Raw genomic sequence first — 17,251 nt, 5'->3', positions numbered from 1 at the left:
TCCTAATCAATAATAAACGGTAGTGAAAAGATGCACAAATGTCGGTCAAAATATTTAATATTCAAATATTTGTACATATAAAATATTCTGCATTACATACGTATATAATTATGTGGTAACTACTTATGTATCAAAATTAATTCCAATTAAAATCATGAATTTAATTGATCTAAATTGATTTAATTGATGAATTTAATCATGAAAAACGTGTCGAATTTGGGTTGAACTTTAGCCCTCTTCCAAACAAACTAAAAGGGGTATTAATTTTAAATTCCCCGCAGTTTAATTACCACCCAACAATAAAGTCAACCGATCCTTCGCTGCTTTGAAACCTGGCATGTTTTTTTCTTCTTTCAATATGAAACTTCTTTTAGGCATTTGTTTCCACAAAAGTCCTGCTTCATCTATGTTAAAAAATTATCCATCTTCGATAATTTTAACAGTTCTTTTTTGAAAGTTTCGGCTCCTTCTGCACTTGCGGCTTCTCCCTGGATTTTAAATCTGTTCAACCAGCTCTTAATAGTTTTAAATGGTTCCACATTTTTTTTTTTTTTTTTTTTTTAGTAATATTTAACTTAACTGAATTCTGCATTGGATATTATCTTCAATAAAATTAGTTAGTCTTTCCATTTCAATCCTAATAGCCGGCCTAGCCCTAGTTGCTTGCAGTTGAACAGCTATCTTTCCCGCTGCTAAAATTAATTCTTTATTTTTTTTTTATAATTGTTCTTACAGTTAAACTTGCAAGTCCTAAATTATGGCACACATCCGCTTGTATTTGACCGGAATCGATTTGCTACAAAACGTCTAATTTTCAAATTCAGTAGTATTTTTCTTACATTTATAGTCTTCGTACTGACCCAGACGTTGTTGCTTTTTTATTCTTATTGGCCATTATTAACTCTTCGAAAATGTAACTGCATTGGTTACGATACAATGTTCAAATAAACTGTCCGTTACGCACAATGTCTAACACGGTACTGAGTGATGACTAAACTTCGGATAAATGCATATAACGCAAATATACTTGATAATTTTTTAAAATGTTTATCTCGGAACTACGTAACAAGTCACTGTACTGCAATTAAATTAGCGTGCGAGAAAATTTCACTGAGCGTGGGAAAATTTCTCAAGTCGGCGTGGGAAACGTTTTAATGCTGTTTTGCTATTCATTTTCAAGCTATCGACTCCATCAAATGAAACGATTTCGTTAAACATGTCAAAAATGCCATCTGTAAAAGAGCGTTATAGTGATCTGTGACAGCGTTATAGTCAGATACGAGTTATAATATAAGAACAGCATTATAGCGAATCAGCGTAAAGCGAACCGCGTTATAACGGGGGGGGGGGCCCGCTGTATATAGTGTTATAATTGCATTGGGATATAGGTTTAGGGTTATATTCTGTATTGGAATTTTATTGAACTTGAAGAGAAATCATGACTCAGACCAGAGCAGCAAAGCAAAAGGCTCAAACTAGTAGAAGTGCTGTGGCTTAGGGGAGAACTGGGGGGGGGGGGGGGCAGTTGTCCTCCGAATCAGTCTATTGAAATGCACTGCTTGTTTGATGTTTGTGGAGCAATCAAGAACGGGACATGATATTGCCAAGGGGAATGTCTTTGTGTGTGCACGATGTAAGGAGTGCGAGGAAATCATGCGCCAACTCGGCATTGTTATGGGCTTATATGAGAGCTTGAAGGACAGGGTGGATGCCCTCAAAGGATTTAAATTGAGGGGCCCATCAAGCTCTCAGCTGCCCACATCAATGCCAGAGCTTGCACTTGAACTTCACGCAACACAGAGGCAACCCTCAAGGCAGAATGGGCTGGTCCCAAAGGAACTAGTTGTTGTAGGTAACTCTACAGGATAGATGGAACAGGACCAGGGTGTCTGCCAGGGGAAAAGGTTGATGACGTTGTAGGGCAGACATTACCCTTTAAGGGCACAAAGGGTGATATTGTTTGTACATATTGGCACTAATGATATTAAGAGTAGGTTTGTTTTTTTTGTCATTTGGTTTTTTAGGAGCATTAGCAACTAAGGCCATATTGCTCCGGGATATGCGGTGGTCATTCCCTGACCTTTCCGCACCCTCCGTATTTGGTGGTGACGGGCTCGAACCCCGGTCTAATCAAGAAACGTGTGCTACGCACTGCTGCTCCTTTCCACCTGGCTACGGAGGCGCCATTAAGAGTAGGAGACCGGCAGAATTACTTAACAAATACAAGACAATGCAGAAAAAAAAGCCATGAGTTAGGGTTGAATTTGAAAGTGTCTGCAATTCTGCCCAGATAAGACAGGAGAGAGTATATGATGAGAGCCTTGTCGATCAATTCGGCACTGGACAGACTGTGCAAGGCTCAAGGAGTAGAATTTTTCTCCACCTGGTCTGTGCTTGTTAACAGGAGAGATTGCTTCTACAGGGATGGGATACATTTAAATAGAAAGGATGCAAGAATATTTGCTGATGCAATCGAGGCAGAGTTAGGTGGGTCAGAAAACTGCTAGTTTTGGCGGATAGATTAACAGTAGCTGCTGGCAGAGGTAAAAGTTATTCTTGCACTACTTCTATTGAAATCAATTGTGCAGCAGCCTGGAAAGCAAGGCAATGGGAATTTCCAGGACTGCTGAGTCATAGTGGAACAAGTAAATACATGGGCTGTTAGGGTAACTAAGAGTAGAAACAGGTGCATGTATACTTGCATGTACACCAATGCTAGGAGTATAGTTAATAAATTCGATGAGCTTGAAGTGCTAGTCAAGACATCAAAGGCAGATATTGTTGGGATATCGGACACATGGTGTCACACAGACATAAGCAGTGCAGAACTGGAATTTGGGGAGTACAATGTGTACAAAAAGGATAGACAGGACAGGACAGGAAAGGAGGAGGGGTTATACTGTTAGTTAAGAAACACAAAATCTAAGGAAGTGCATCCAACTGATGTTGGTGGGCAATGCAATGTTGAGTCTGTTTGGTGTGACATAAGCACTGGGAAAGGAAAAATGAAAGTAGGAGTGTATTATAGGCCTAATGAATCTGATGAGTATAATGAGCAATTGTGCAGAGTAATATAGTGGGCCAGTAAATTAGTGTCTTATAATGGGGGATTTTAATTTCCCGGATATTGACTGGAATTTGAGGGTTGGTCACTCACACACTAGCAAGGGCTTTTGTGGATTTATTGGATGATTGTTTTCTACAGCAGCATGTTCGGGAGGCAACTACAGGGAGTAATACTCTTGATCTGATTATCAGTAATGATTCTTCATGCATCAAGAATCTGCAGATAAAGGAACCACTAGGTGGCAGTGATCACAGTGTGCTGAATTAGGATTTACTCAAAGAGGTAACTATCATCAGGGGTAAAGGGAAGGGTTTTTGCTTTCGTAAAGGTGACTACGGGGGTCTGAGAAGGTATTTAAATTCTATACGGTGGAAACAACTGATGATCAACAGCAAATTCAAATTGGGAAGCATTCAAAGAACTTATCTTGGAAGCTACTAGGCTTTAAATATCAACTAAGAAATATTGTTCAAAGTTTAGGCCTAAATGGATATCAGATGAACTAATTAGACATGTGACATAGAAGAAAATATGCATGGGATACATATAAATTAACATGTGACACAGAAGCCTATGATAGATATAAGCTGGTCTTTAAACAAGTTACAAAGGCGGTTAGGCAGGTGAAGGCAGATTACGAGAAATCTTTGGCAAAGGATGCAAAGAAAACAGCAAAGAGTTCTTTACTTATGTAAACTCTAGAAGGAAGAGGATGAATCAGATTGGTCCACTGGATATTGATGGTTCGACTGTTGATCCTGCTTAGGTGGCTAACAAACTAAATGAGTATTTTGCATCTACATTCACACATGAGGAGTTATTTGGGGAGGGGAATGCCAGAGGTGTATTCAACTCTGGCAGTAAGCTAGATAATCTGATAATATAGTGGGCCTGGGGTGGATGGAATCAATCCAGTTATATTAAAGGAGGCGGCAAAGGAAGTAAGCAAACCTTTAGCCATAATTATGAGAGCTTCCCTGGACTCGGGGGAGGTACCCATGGACTGGAGATGTGCAAGTGTGACCCCAATATACAAAGCAGGATCAAAGGGAGACACAGGTAATTACAGACCTGTTAGTTTAACTTCCGTAGGCCTCCGTAGCCGAGTGGGCAGGAGCGGGAGTGCAGTAGCACACGCTCTTTGAGTAGACCGGGGTTCAAGCCCCTGCCTGCTGAATACGGTCGATCTGCCAACCCGCACTGGACCAGCGTGGCAGATTATGGTCCATTTCCCTCAGCATGAATTGTTGAGGAGGCTTCCACCCTGCAGTGGGTTGATAATGGCTGCACTTTACTTTTTACTTTTAGTTTAACTTCTGTTCCAGGGAACTTAATGGAGGCACTGGTTAAAGAAGCATTGCAGGATCATCTAGACAAGACTTCAGTTATAGTTGAGACACAGCATGGGTTTGTTAAGGGGAAGTCTTGTCTGACTAATTTGTTTGGATACTATGTTTGGATATTATTTGGTTTTTAGGAGATTAGCAACTAAGGCCATATTGCTCCGGGGATATGCAGTGGTCATTTCCTGACCTTTCTGCATCCTCCGTATTTGGTGGTCACGGGCTCGAACCCCGGTCTGATCAAGAAGCATGTGCTACAAACTGCTGCTCCTGCCCACCTGGCTACGGAGGCACCTTGGATTCTATGATGTAGTCACAAAGGAACTGGATGCAAAGAATAACTTTGATATCATATATTTGGATCTTAGAAAAGTCTTTGATACTGTTGCACATGGAAGACTGCTGCACAAATTGGAGCAGTGTGGCACTGGAGGCAAATTGCTGCTATGGATAAAGGAATGGTTAAGTGGGAGAAGACAGAGAGTGGTAATCAATGGACGCTGCTTCTCGTGGGCTAATGTTATTAGTGGAGTCCCTCAGGGTTCAGTGTTGGGTCCATTGTTATTTTCTGTATTTATAAATGATATTGATGATGGTATATCAGGCTTAATGTCCAAGTTTGCAGGGTTGTTAATGATACTAATGACAGTACACTGTTGCAACAGGATCTAAAAAAAAGTTGAGCAGATGGGCTGAGAGGTGGCAATTGAAGTTTAACATTGACAAATGTAAAGTACTACATATGGGAAGCAGTAATCCCAGAGTAACGTATCAACTCTGTGGTACCACACTGACAGTGGTAGAGAAAGAAAAGGGCATGGGGGTAATTGTGCAGGCAGATATGAAGTTTTCTGAACAGTGTAGACGGTCTGCAAGAGTAGCTCATGGTGTCTTGTCAATGATATACAGGAATTTTTCTAGCAGGGATAAGGAGGTGATTATTCCCTTGTATAAAGCAATGGTCAGATCACACCTTGAGTACTGTATACAGGTCTGGAGGCCTCATTTTAAGAAGGATGTAGAGCTGTTGGAACGAGTACTGAGAAGGGTAACAAAATTAGTGAATGGAACAAAGGGTTGCTCTTACAAAGAAAGGCTTAAGTTCTGCAAATTAGTGTCTGGAGACTAGGCACCTGCGAGGTGATCTGATTGAGGTGTATAATGTCTTGAATGTTTTGAGCATGCTCAATGCTGATGGGATTCTTCCTCTTGCTCAGAATAATCGCCTGAGAGGGCATAAATTCAAATTGAGGAAAGACGGTTGTAGGATAGATTTGCAGAAATTTGCCTTTAGCCAGTGGGTGGTTGATTGCTGGAACAAACTTTCATCTGCTGTTGTAGAAGTTGAAAGCTTAAATAGATTCAAGGCAGAACATTACAAACATTTGGAGGAGTGGATGGGTGAAATAAGGGTTTTTTTTTTTTTTTTTTTGGCTGATGCTATATAAGCTTGCTTTCTTGCATCATGTGCCTTTGCTAATGCTTTGTTCCAATCACTAATCTTGTTGCCCTTCTCTGTACTAGTTCCAACAGCTCTACATCCTTCTTAAAATGAGACCTCCAGACCTGTATACAGTACTCAAGGTGTGGCCTGATCATTGCCGTATACAAGGGGATAATCACCTCCTTATCCCTGCTAGAAAAATTCCTGCATATCATTGACAAGACACCATGAGCTACTCTTGCAGACCGTCTGCACTGCTCAGAAAACTTCATATCTGCCTGCACAATTACCCCCAAGTCCTTTTCGTTCTCTACCACTGTCAGTGTAGTACTACAGAGTTTATACGTTACTCTGGGGTTAGTTTACTGTAATTACTGTAAATAATTTTCAAATAGCATAAAAAAGCTTCAAAACTCAGGATTAAAAATATTAGAATTCATCTTCATTTTGCAATTTATCCCCAACATAAATTGGATGAAAAGATTAAATGTGTAATTTATTTTGTCCATATAATACAATTTAAACAAGCAACTAAACATATATAAACAGATACCTACAAGCATATTAATCTGAGCAAAGCTAGGATTTTGGATATGAAGCCGATCAACTGCAATTCTATTCAAAGCTGTATTATCAAGAACTACTACACAGTCTGCATTCTGTGTAAGCCTCTTCAGAGTTAACAATGAATTGTATGGCTGGACAACAACATCACTTATCTCATCTTGATTTGGAAAAACAGAATATGTTTCTATCAGTTTTTTTGGAAACCTAAAATTAATAAATATAATAAAATTATAATTATTTTAATCATTGAATTTATATTGATATGTTAATATTTTTTATTATTCTAAATTAAGACATTGTTTCAATATTAATAAAGTTGCAATGGACTGTGGTCACTGGTAAAGTACATAGACACTAACTAGTATGCACGCGGTGTAATCAAATCAGTATACAGGCATCCTTGTTCGGCACTTTTAAACAGGGTTGTAAACATTGGGTGTACTAGATGAATTCACATTTAATGGAGTAGATTTATCCGCAAGAAACAATGTAAACAATTTTAACTGGCTGGCATGACCAGTATTTCTAGCTAATTTTAAGGCACCATTTCTCCATATAACAATATTAAATGTGGCAGAAACATATAAACCCTTAAAATACAAATTAGACTGGTCAGCATCAATTTCCTCACTGAAATAATTGACAGATTCTTGTAGGAAATATGTTCAAAAACTCAGATAAGTGCTTAAAAAGTTATGCAGCATCAGCCAAAAAAAACAAAAAAAAAAAAAAAAAACTAGTTTTCAAATATCATACTGAAAACCAAGACCTGTAGTTGGTATAATTATCTTTTCCATCAATTTTATCTATTTATTTTTTAAATTTTTTCTAGAACATTCAGGAAATTTCCAGAGCACTTGAGAATGTTCTGGAACATTCCAGAATATTGCTACATAAGGTCAGATGTTTCTGGAAGACTCTAGAACTTTCGATGGAATTCTCTAGAAACTTCTTTACTAGTATATTTATGAGTGGGTTCCACACAAAGCATGCATTTTCGTATTTCGAAAAGTCAGAGTGGGGAACAAAGTGAACAAGAACCCTCAAGGCAGAATGCTCTGGTCCCACAGGAACTAGTAGTTGTTGGTGACTATTGTCAGGGAAACGGGGAACATGGTATGTAAAAAGGATAGGTGGAACAGGACCAGGGTATGTCTGCCAGGGGCAAAGGTTGATGACATTGTAGAGCAGATATCATCTTTTAAGGGCACAAAAGGTGATACTGTTGTACACATTGGCACTAATGATATTAAGAGTAGGAGACCGGCGGAATTACTTAACAAGTACAGGTCCCTGTTGAAAAAAAGCCGTGAATTATAGTTGAATTTGAAAGTGTCTGCAATTCTGGCAGGACACGATAGGAGGGAGTATATGATGAGAGCCTTGTCGATCAATTCGCCCCTGGAAAGATTGTGCAAGGCTCAAGGGGTAGAATTTTTTTCAGCCTAGTCTGTACTTGTTAACAGGGGAGACTGCTTCTACAGGGATGGGATACACTTAAATAGAAAGGGTGCAAGAATATTTGCTGATGCTATCGAGGCAGTGTTAGATGGGTTGGAAAATTGCCAGTTTGGGGTGGGATACAAGGACTAATAGATTAACAGTAGCCACTGCCACTTGCAGAGGTGAAAGTGATTCTCGCACTGCTTCTACTGGAATGAGCAGCAGCCTGGAAAATAAAATGCAGGATATTTCAGAGACTGCTGGGAGTCATTGCGGTAAAAGTAAACACATGGGTTATGTTAGGGCAGCTAAGAATAGGAATAGGTGCATGTATACACCAATGCTAGGAGTTTGGTAAATAAATTTGACGAATTTGAGGTATTGCTCAAAACATCAAAGGCAGATATTGTTCGGATATCAGAGACGTGGTGTTACACAGATATAAGGAATGCAGAACTGGAATTTGAGGAGTACAATGTGCGCCAGAAGGATAGACAGGATAGGAAGGGAGGAGGAGTTGTGCTATTAGTTAAGAAACACATAAAATCCAAGGAAGTGAAGCCAGTCAACATCGATGGACAGTGCTGTGTCGAGTCAGTTTGGTGTGACGTAAGCATTTGGTGTGAGATCAAAATTGAGAGGAGGAGTGTGCTATAGGCTTAATGACTCTGATGAGTATAATAAGAAACTGTATAGGGAAATAAAGTGGGCCAGTAAATCAGAGAGTCTTATAATGGGGGATTTTAATTTTCCAGATATTGACTGGAATTTGTGAGTTGGTCACTGACACACTAGCAAGGCTTTTGTAGATTTATTGGATGTTTTCTACAGCAGCATGTTCGGGAGGCAACTAGAGGGAGTAATATACTTGATTTGATTATCAGTAGTGATTCTTCATGCATTAAGAATCTGCAGATAAAGGAACCACTAGGTGGCAGTGATCACAGTGTGCTGAAGTGGGATTTACTCAAAGAGGTAACTACCATCAGGGGTAAAGGGAAGGGTTTTTGCTTTCATAAAGGCGACTACGATGGACTGAGACAGTATTTAAATTCTATACGGTGGGACCAACTGATGATGTTACCAACAGCAAATTCTTGGAAGCTACTAGGCTTTACATACCAACTAGGAAATATTGTTCAAGACATATGGCAGAGAAGAAAAATGCATGGGATACCTATAAATTAATGGGTAACATGGAAGCTTATAATAGATATAAGCTGGTACTGTAACCAAGTCACAAAGGAGATTAGGCACGCAAAGGCAGATAAGAAATCTTTGGCAAAGGATGCAAAGAAAAACAACAAAGAGTTCTTTACCTATGTAAACTCTAGAAGGAAAGGGATGAATCAGATTGGTCCACTGGATATTGATGGTTCAACTGTTGATGATCCTGCTCAGGTGGCTAACAAACTGAATGAGTATTTTGCATCTACATTCACACATGAGGAGTTATTCAGGGAGGGGAATGCCAGAGGTGAGTTAAACTCTGGCAGTGAGCTAACTGATTTTGTAATAACTGAGAGTAAAGTGGAGGAGAAATTGTTGAAGATAAACATAAAAAAGAAACCTGGGGTGGATGGGATCTATCCAGTTATAGTAAAGGAGGCAGCAAAGGAAGTAAGCAAACCCTTAGCCATAATTATGAGAGCTGCTTTGGACTCAGGGGAGGTACCCGTGGACTGGAGATGTGCAAATGTGACCCGAATTCACAAAGGAGGATCAAAGGGAGACACAAGTAATTATAGACCTGTTAGTTTAACTTCTGTTCCAGGAAAATTAATGGAGGCACTGGTTAAAGAAGCACTGCAGGATCATCTAGACAAGACTTCAGTTATAGCCGGACACAGCATGGTTCTGTTAAGGGAAAGTCTTGCCTGACCAATTTGGATACTATCATGTGAGAGAATATATGGTAATGTGCACCATTTCTTGCATATTTTTGTAATATGCAAGAAATGGTGCATATGACCATAGCATTTTACAGCTATGGGCACACAAAACTTGTGCCAGTACAAAGTTTCCTCCTTGTCATAAATTGGAAATGCTTTGCAACATTTCCAGTTTGGTTCACAATTTGGCAGTTTTCTCATTAATTATAGTATTGGCTAAAAGTAAATTTTTAACAGTGAAAGCAAAGAATGCACACTTGAAGGCATGCACTGTGAATTACAAAGCTGATCAGAAAATTAGACTGAAGAGCATTAAAGTTTCTTTTGATTGGACCTTCAGGCATCCGAACACCTGTCGATGGGTTACTACTCCCAAGGCATTTGGAGTGAATAGTGCTATTCGAGAGGAATGGAGTGCAACTCTGGGTAAAGATATCAAAATATACAGAGAACTATAGTAAACAAGCACTCAGTGAACTGTGCTATAGCAGGGGACAACTGTACTATCATAAAAATTCACAATCTATTGTCAACTGCAGTGCTGGTATAGCTGTACCAATGAAATAAACTCTCTACCACCTTGGCATTATATGAAAGTACAGTCAGTCCTCGTATAACACGTGTTTACACAACACAAATTCAATCATACACGATTTATAAATAGGGGAACGATATCTTATATAACACGAACCGAATTCGCTTCTGCATGATTCGCCTTTGTGTTTACAAGAAATGGCAGTCGAACGCGGAATCACCCCAACCGAACGCAACACGATAGGAATGAAAAGAAGATACTGAAAAATGTATTTATGTGTTTTATATCAGTGAAGGGGAAACACATTTCAACATAATAACGTAAAAACCAACACAATTCCAACTATCGGTATAATCGCAAGTGCAATTAGATCGAGTTTACTACCAGTTTATAACAGATTCTACTAGCAGAAACGCAACTGGAAATTGTTTTTATTGTTTTATGGTAGTAACCCCTAGAAATGTGCTTTAGTAAAATGTGAGGTGTTAATAGTGTATCTCTGCCTTTACGGTGTTGTTTATTCAGTTGCTACATGCATGCAGCTTTGTTTATGTGTATCAAGCGTGCCTCCTCGTTTTGTAATTGTGCTTTATTCCCTAAAAATGAGTAAAATACTTAAAAGATGTGAAAAGGAAGCATCCTGGTGAAGACACTACAGATTCATAGAGAAAAAGAAAAGCAATATCGATAAACAGAGGCGGACTTAGTCAAAAATTCTTACCCGGGAAATTATAGTAGCCTCATACTATGGTTTATGGCCAAAATCACATAAGCCTCCGGCCAACCGGGGTTTCCCCAGTAAGGTTTATGGCCAGTCCGCCTCTGTCGATAAAGAAAAAAATATGAAATTGTGAAACGCTTTGAGTGAAATGAAAGACCATGTGATATTGCACATGCTACAGACCTAAATGAGGCAACGCCGAGAATTACAAAGAATGCAGAGAAAATAAAAACAACTTTCATAGCAGGAACAACTCAAAGTGTAATTAAAATCCATTAGATTAAGACACAAAGAATTGGAAGAGATGGAACGGCTGTCATCTGTTTCGATAGAAAATCAAACAAAAAAGTTTGCTTACGATAGAAGCAAAAGCATTAGCAATATTTTATTTATTTTATTATAAATAAATGATATATTTTATTCGTAAAAAATACATAATTTTTATTATTTTATTTTGTATTATTTATTATATTATAATAAAATATAATATAATAATAATAAAAAATATTATAAAATTATAATATTATTTTTATTACGTATTTTAATCGTTATAAAATACATAAGTATTTTATTACGATTATTTATTGTGTTTGGTAATGTTTTGGTTACCAATGTGTTCAATCTTCGGTGGTCGGCACCTAACCCTATTTTTCCCATAGGGCCTGTTGTTTATATTGCACGATTTTGCATTGCATGAGAGTTTCTAGGAACACAACTATCGTGCTATACGAGGACTGACTGTAAATGAAAAGAAACTTTGAAACCCTCATTCTATATTTATTTATTTATTATTATATTTTTTTGTGAGTGAAATTAAGAGAAATATACTTTTCAAAATTGTACGTGAAAGTTTAAAAATATAGATTGCCCTTTTGAGAACTGGAATTTTTAATTTGCTTATAAAGGAACAGTTGTGTGTGTGTGTGTGTGTGTGTGTGTGTGTGTGTGTGTGTGTGTGTGCGCGCGCGCGCGTAACGTTTTAAATAAATAGAAATAACTTGGAAATTACTTAATTTAATCAAAACATATAAACACCAAAAATCTGGTGTTTGTGGCAAGGGAGAGGTATGTTTCTAAAGTTTCATACTGATTAAAACTGATGGTGCAGACATCAGTTTTAATCATTTTAATCAGAATCAGATTTCTGAGTAGGAATATAAAAGCCATGTGATTGTAGAGTTTAAATGAATAAGTTTAAGGTATTTTTTTTAAAATACAGGGTGTCCAGAAACTTGTTTTACAGGGTACATGATATAAACCTGAAACCGTTTCCAGGTGATAGAGAATATCTTCAAGGGATCTGTTAAGACAAATTTCAAGGGATCTGACTTCTCTCAATTTGCAATAATGAAATGAAAAAATCAAAAACAGATTTCTAATTTTGTTTCATAGTTTACTCTAATTAAGCCTTAATTGGCCATTTTACACACATTTTTACATAAAATGAATATATCCATAAATAGAAAAATAGAACAACCTAATTCTAAAAAAAATGGAAATCAGTGACATTCACAAGAATCAAGTGTAATTTTAAAAGTAACTGTTAATTGAAACAGTCAAGGTTTTCTGCAATAAGGATAAGTGGCTTCTATTTTTTTTTTTTTTTTTTTTGGTTTTTTGAATACCGATGACAACATTGATAGAGGAATGTTAACTGCTTTGCAATTTCTCTTTGGTGTGCTCCATCCATCTTATCAACTTCTTCAATGTTCAATAATTTGGAGTTTAGTATCAAGAATAAATAGATTTATTTTTGCTTTGTACCCACGTTGAAGTGGTAATTTTAACTTTTGACATACACTGAATGTTTATTTCACTAAAAAAATAAAAGTGGTTCAAAATGTGAAAACCTCAAATTGCACAAAATAAGTTGATGTTTGAAGTACATGATGTTGAGTAACTGTGGTTTGCACATGTGTCTCTTGGTTTCATTTTTAACTGTGTCTGATATTTACATATAACAGCAGTGGCAGACATGCAACTCACCAAACCAAACTATGCTGCACTACACCTTTTAGGGGTTGATAAATTCTGCTATTATTACAGTTTTGTGATAATTTTGCCATCTACTGCAGCATGCACATATTCTGGCTGGTAAATAAAAACTTGAAGATATTTTCTGTCATTAGGAAGTGGTTTCAGGTTTGTATTATGTACCTTAATCATAATAATGTTTTACTCCTGTAACAGAGGTTTGTGGATATCTATCTTGTATCATTAGCCCAACTCTGTGAGGTTTTCCGCCTCTCTCAGTATGAGTTCTGTGCCACCTCTAATGTGCTATTTGATCAATATTATATTTAGCAAAATTTACTGTTCCCCTTCACACAAAGGCTGGTGTCATCTGCTCCTGCATTAGATGAGTTCTCACTATTTGTGATTAGAATTATAGAAGAGATGAACTAGAGAAAGTTTAGTGCCTATTCAAGAACAGTGTACAGAACATCATAAAAGTACAACAATGTTATATCACTATGCCACCCATTTTTATTATTATATGTTTTGTTACAGATATGAAAAGGAATGTTGGGAGTTTACTGATACTATGTCACTACTAAATGCTACCAACAGAGGCACTGCTGTATCTGACATTTCAAAGTGCTGCCAACTACCAAAGAGTGAGCAAAGTGTGTTCAATGGTATGTACAGTTTCAAAGTGTTACATGTGAAAACTGGTGTGGAGGACCCATTGCTTGGCTCTCTAATTCACCTGACCTTACCCCACCTGACTTTTTTGTGTGCGGGGTTATGTTAAGAATCCTGTATATATTCGATGTCTGAGAGACGTTAATGATCTGAAAAGATAGATCACTGCTGCATTCAAATCAATCACACCACAAATACTGGATAAAACCTGGAAACTCTTGGCTACCTGATACTGCATAAGCTGTATAAACCAAGGAGGCCATGTTTAGATCCAATATAAACTTAAGAGTTTCAGCTATGTTTGTTCAGAGTTTGAATAAAATATGTGAAGTAGTTTTTGTTTTATTCTTTTTTACTTTTATGCTGTTTCAAAATGGATCACCCTGTATATCCTTAATACATGGTCCAGAAGATTACTGAAAACACCATTGCAACCTTTTTTAATCAGCTTCACAAACATCAGGAATAGAGCTTATGTATGGTTCGACAATACCTTGGGATATTTTCGGAGGAACTTTGCAGGATCAATGGTCAGGTTTGGTATTAAAACTTATTTTAAATCAGCTCATTCTCTAAGGGCTAAACTTTGTGTTGACTCCTCTGATCCTTCCAATACCAGGTAGCATCTATTGAATTCTATGCAAATGTCAAAAGGTATACACACTGAACAAATGGGACAGCCTTTCAAATGCCACTTGGGGGGGGGAGTATAAAGTGGATTTAGATCTTGGGAGGACCCATAAAACTCAGCTGGTGGCTCATTCCAGTGAAGTTAAACATAAACCCTTCTTAAATCAGATTTCCATGATATCTATAGATACCAGTTTTTTTAATAGTAAATTCAAAGAGACTTTTTTTATCAAAGAACAAATCATCCATACTCAACAAAAATACAGGCCTTAGGTCAGTCCATTTTGGCTTAACATCTTCAGAAAACTCTTTTCTTGTGGATCCATTTTGGAGGAATCACATTTTCAAAACCTTGACAGACAACAGACATTTCCCATACAGTTTTCTCCAAGTTGTTCCTATTCTTTCTCCAGCCACCAGGTTGTCACAGTAGTATCTGCATCATCACTTGCTGGGGGTCAGCATTCAGCAGACTCATTCACATAGGTACAGCTAGTTCTCGACTTTACGAGTTAATTTGTTCCTAGTGCGCACTTGTAAAGCGAAAACTCATAAAGCGGAAATTTATTTCCGATAGACATAATGTTAAAAATAGGGGTTACCTTATCAACAACGAAATCAGTTAGCTAATTAGTTTATGTTTAAACAATGATTGATTTATCCAAAGAAATGAAAATGTAGCCTGTAAAATCAAGCAAATTATAATAATAAAGAAATTATTTATGACTTACAAATGTTAAAGAATGTTTATTCTTCATCATCATCATCGACTAAATGCACACTCGTTGATCACTCATTATTGGCTCGGCACTCGGTTTGTTGCACAAGGAGTCGTCTTCAGAAATGCTTCAAGAGGTGCTTGTTTCCAAGATAATCTCTTTTCTTTATAAATTTCAATAGCATATGCATAAGCATTTTTTAACAAAACGCACAAATTGCAACTAACACAATTTGCACGTAGTGACAAGTTTACGAAGCTTAAAAAAAAAAGGAATAAAGAGAAGATTCTGAAAATTTATTTGTTTTTTATACAATTGAAGATTTCAGTAGAGGGGAAACACGTTTCACCATAATAACGTAAAAATCCACACGATTCCGGCTATTGGTATTTTCTCAAATGCAATAACATTGAGTTTACTACCCGTTTATAATTGCTTGCAGTAACAGAAAAGTGCAAATTGTTTTTACTGTTTTATGGTTGTGACCTCCAGAAACATACTTTAAAAAAATATCACAAAGCCGTTCAAAATTGGTTCTTATAAGAGAACATATGATAACAATGAAAATGTAGTGCATTTAATCACTTGAATTAGTAACTAATACAATTTACACTACAAAAACAACCTTTTAGAGAGTCATATAGCGAGAATTGTTGAAGATAAACACAAGAAAGGCACCCGGGGTGGATGGGATCTATCCAGTTATATTAAAGGAGGCAGCAAAGGAAGTAAGCAAACCCTTAGCCATAATTATGAGAGCTTCCTTGGACTCAGGGGAGGTACCCATAGACTGGAAATGTGCAAATGTGACCCCAATTCACAAAGGAGGATCAAAGGCTGACACAAGTAATTATAGACCTGTGAGCTTAACTTCTGTTCCAGGAAAATTAATGGAGGCACTGGTTAAAGAAGCACTGCAGGATCATTAAGACAAGACTTCAGTTATAGCTCAGACACAGCATGGTTTTGTTAAGGGGAAGTCTTGCCTGACCAACTTGATTGGATACTATGATGCAGTCACAAAAGAACTGGATGCAGGGAATAACTTTGATATTATATACTTGGATCTTAGAAAGGCTTTTGATACTGTTGCACATGGAAGACTGCTACACAAATTGGAGCAGTGTGACATTGGAGGCAAATTGCTGCTATGGATAAAGGGGTGGTTGAGGGGGAGAAGACAGAGAGTGGTAATCAATGGACACTGCTCATCGTGGACTAATGTTATTAGTGGAGTCCCTCGGGGCTCAGTGTTGGGTCCATTATTGTTTTCTGTATTTATAAATGATATTGATGATGGTATATCAAGCTTAATGTCCAAGTTTGCAGACGATACAAAGATTGGCAGGGTTGTTAAGGACACTACTGACAGTATGCTGCTACAACGGAATCTGGAAAGGTTGAGCAGATGGGCTGAGAGGTGGCAAATGAAGTTTAACATTGACAAATGTAAAGTACTACACATGGGAAACAGCAACCCCAGAGCAACATATCAACTCTGTGGTACTACACTGACAGTGGTAGAGAATGAAAGGGACTTGGGGGTGGTTGTGCAGGCAGATATGAAGTTCTCTGAGCAGTGCAGACGGGCTGCAAGAGTAGCTCATGGAGTATTGTCAATGATATACAGGAATTTTTCTAGCAGGGATAAGGAGGTGATTATTCCATTGTATAAGGCAATGGTCAGGCCACACCTAGAGTACTGTATACAGGTCTGGAGGCCTCATTTCAAGAAGGATGTAGAGCTGCTGGAATGAGTACAGAGAAGGGCAACAAGATTAGTAAATGGAACAAAGGGGTGCTCTTACGAAGAAAGGCTTAAGTTTTGCAAATTACAGTGTCTGGAGACTAGGCACCAGCGAGGTGATCTGATAGAGGTGTATAAAGCCTTGAATGGTTTAAGCATGCTCAATGCTGATGGGATTCTTCCTCTAGCTCAGAAAAATCACCTGAGAGGGCATAAATTCAAATTGAGGAAAGACAGATGTAGGATAGACGTGCGGAAATTTGCCAGCGGGTGGTTGGTTGATGGAACAGACTTCCATCCCTTGTGGTGGAGGTTGATAGGCTAAATAAGTTTAAGGCTCAGCTGGACAGGTATTTTGAACGAACAGAGGGGTGAAGTGGAAGTGGGTTTTTTTTTTTTTTTTTTTTTGGCTGATGCTGCATAAGCTTGCTTTCTTGCATCAAATGCCTCTACTAATGCTAATGCTAATTTCAACTTCCGAGGTCGTGGAATGAATT

The 17,251-nt window shown here is 37.8% G+C and overlaps 1 protein-coding gene across 1 annotated transcript in view; it reads right to left on the bottom strand.

The window, feature by feature from the left end:
- The window catches only part of LOC150090723 (tubulin gamma-1 chain), a 103,378-nt gene that overhangs the window by 34,785 nt on the left and 51,342 nt on the right, over positions 1–17,251 (bottom strand). The window contains exon 6 of the mRNA XM_090379703.1: positions 6,412–6,625. Coding sequence (XP_090235829.1) covers positions 6,412–6,625 — 214 coding nt within the window. The remainder of the gene's footprint in view (positions 1–6,411; positions 6,626–17,251) is intronic.

Source organism: Mastigoproctus giganteus, chromosome 1 (assembly GCF_048544385.1).
Source record: "Mastigoproctus giganteus isolate SK-2022 chromosome 1, ASM4854438v1, whole genome shotgun sequence".
Taxonomy (NCBI): Eukaryota; Metazoa; Arthropoda; class Arachnida; order Uropygi; family Thelyphonidae; genus Mastigoproctus; species Mastigoproctus giganteus.
Note: the sequence above shows the minus strand (reverse complement) of the source record. Positions and strands in the feature narration are given on the sequence as shown.